Source organism: Pterocles gutturalis, unplaced genomic scaffold (assembly GCF_000699245.1).
Source record: "Pterocles gutturalis isolate BGI_N339 unplaced genomic scaffold, ASM69924v1 scaffold10211, whole genome shotgun sequence".
NCBI classification, from domain to species: domain Eukaryota; kingdom Metazoa; phylum Chordata; class Aves; order Pterocliformes; family Pteroclidae; genus Pterocles; species Pterocles gutturalis.
This window is the reverse complement of record NW_010100398.1, coordinates 66,819-67,681: the sequence shown is the minus strand read 5'-3', so window position 1 is coordinate 67,681 and position 863 is coordinate 66,819. Positions and strand designations below refer to the sequence as shown.

Here is an 863-nt window from a genome sequence, read left to right as displayed (position 1 = left end):
AGCGGTGAGCGAGCTGTCTGCTGGAGCTTCCTACTGTTTATCCATCCTTCTGGCTCCTCTGCTCTCACCCAGCACCCATCACCGCAGCATCCAACAACTGTACAAAACCCAGAAGTCCTTCCTCCACGGCAACGCTATGAGAAAATCTGGCAATGCTTGAACTTGCCTGTGAGAGCCTGCCCCAGCCCTCGGCACACCCCGGCTCTCCAGGCTCCTGCAAGTCTTCCTCAGTAACGACCATCAGCATCCTCCTGGGGATGCTGCCAGAGGCAGAAGTCCTCGTGCCAACATCACTGTTCAGAAGGCCAGACCTTCAAAAGATCTGTACCGAAAAAACCCAACCACATTCTGCATGTCTCTGGCTGGTTTACTCTCCAAGCCTTAGTTCACATTCTCCAGCCTTCCCCTCAGCAACCATTAACACAAGAATGTTTCTTTCTTCCTTAAATAAGGATGGAGATTGCCAAAGAACTGCTAAGTTCAGAGAGCTGAGGCTTGGGGAAAACATCACAAGATTCGCAGTAAAACCACAACAGCTCGCCACACCATGGGAGCAGCATCGCTCCTGGAGTAACAGTGACTTAGAAACACATCGGTGCTTACGTATCCGCTCCTCCAGCGCAGGGACCGGCGTGGCAGCTGCCTCTGCAGCCTCGGGTGGGCATTCTTCCAAGGGGCAGCGCTGATCATCCATCCGGTTGCTCTGGAACTTGCTCAACAGGTCAAAGAAGCATTCCTCATCCAGAGGGGTCCGGCTGATTTTCTGGAGAGACAGTAAAACACAGCAGAGAGTCAGAACACCCTGAGCAACTCCCCCGTGTCCAGTCGCTCCGTGCCCTCTCCTGCTCTGTTCCGAGGCCAGC

General features: G+C 54.0%; 1 protein-coding gene across 1 annotated transcript in view; it reads right to left on the bottom strand.

The window, feature by feature from the left end:
* The window catches only part of GPSM1 (G-protein signaling modulator 1), a 51,150-nt gene that overhangs the window by 2,072 nt on the left and 48,215 nt on the right, over positions 1-863 (bottom strand). Inside the window, exon 12 of the mRNA XM_010079651.1 lies at positions 604-763. Coding sequence (XP_010077953.1) covers positions 604-763 — 160 coding nt within the window. The remainder of the gene's footprint in view (positions 1-603; positions 764-863) is intronic.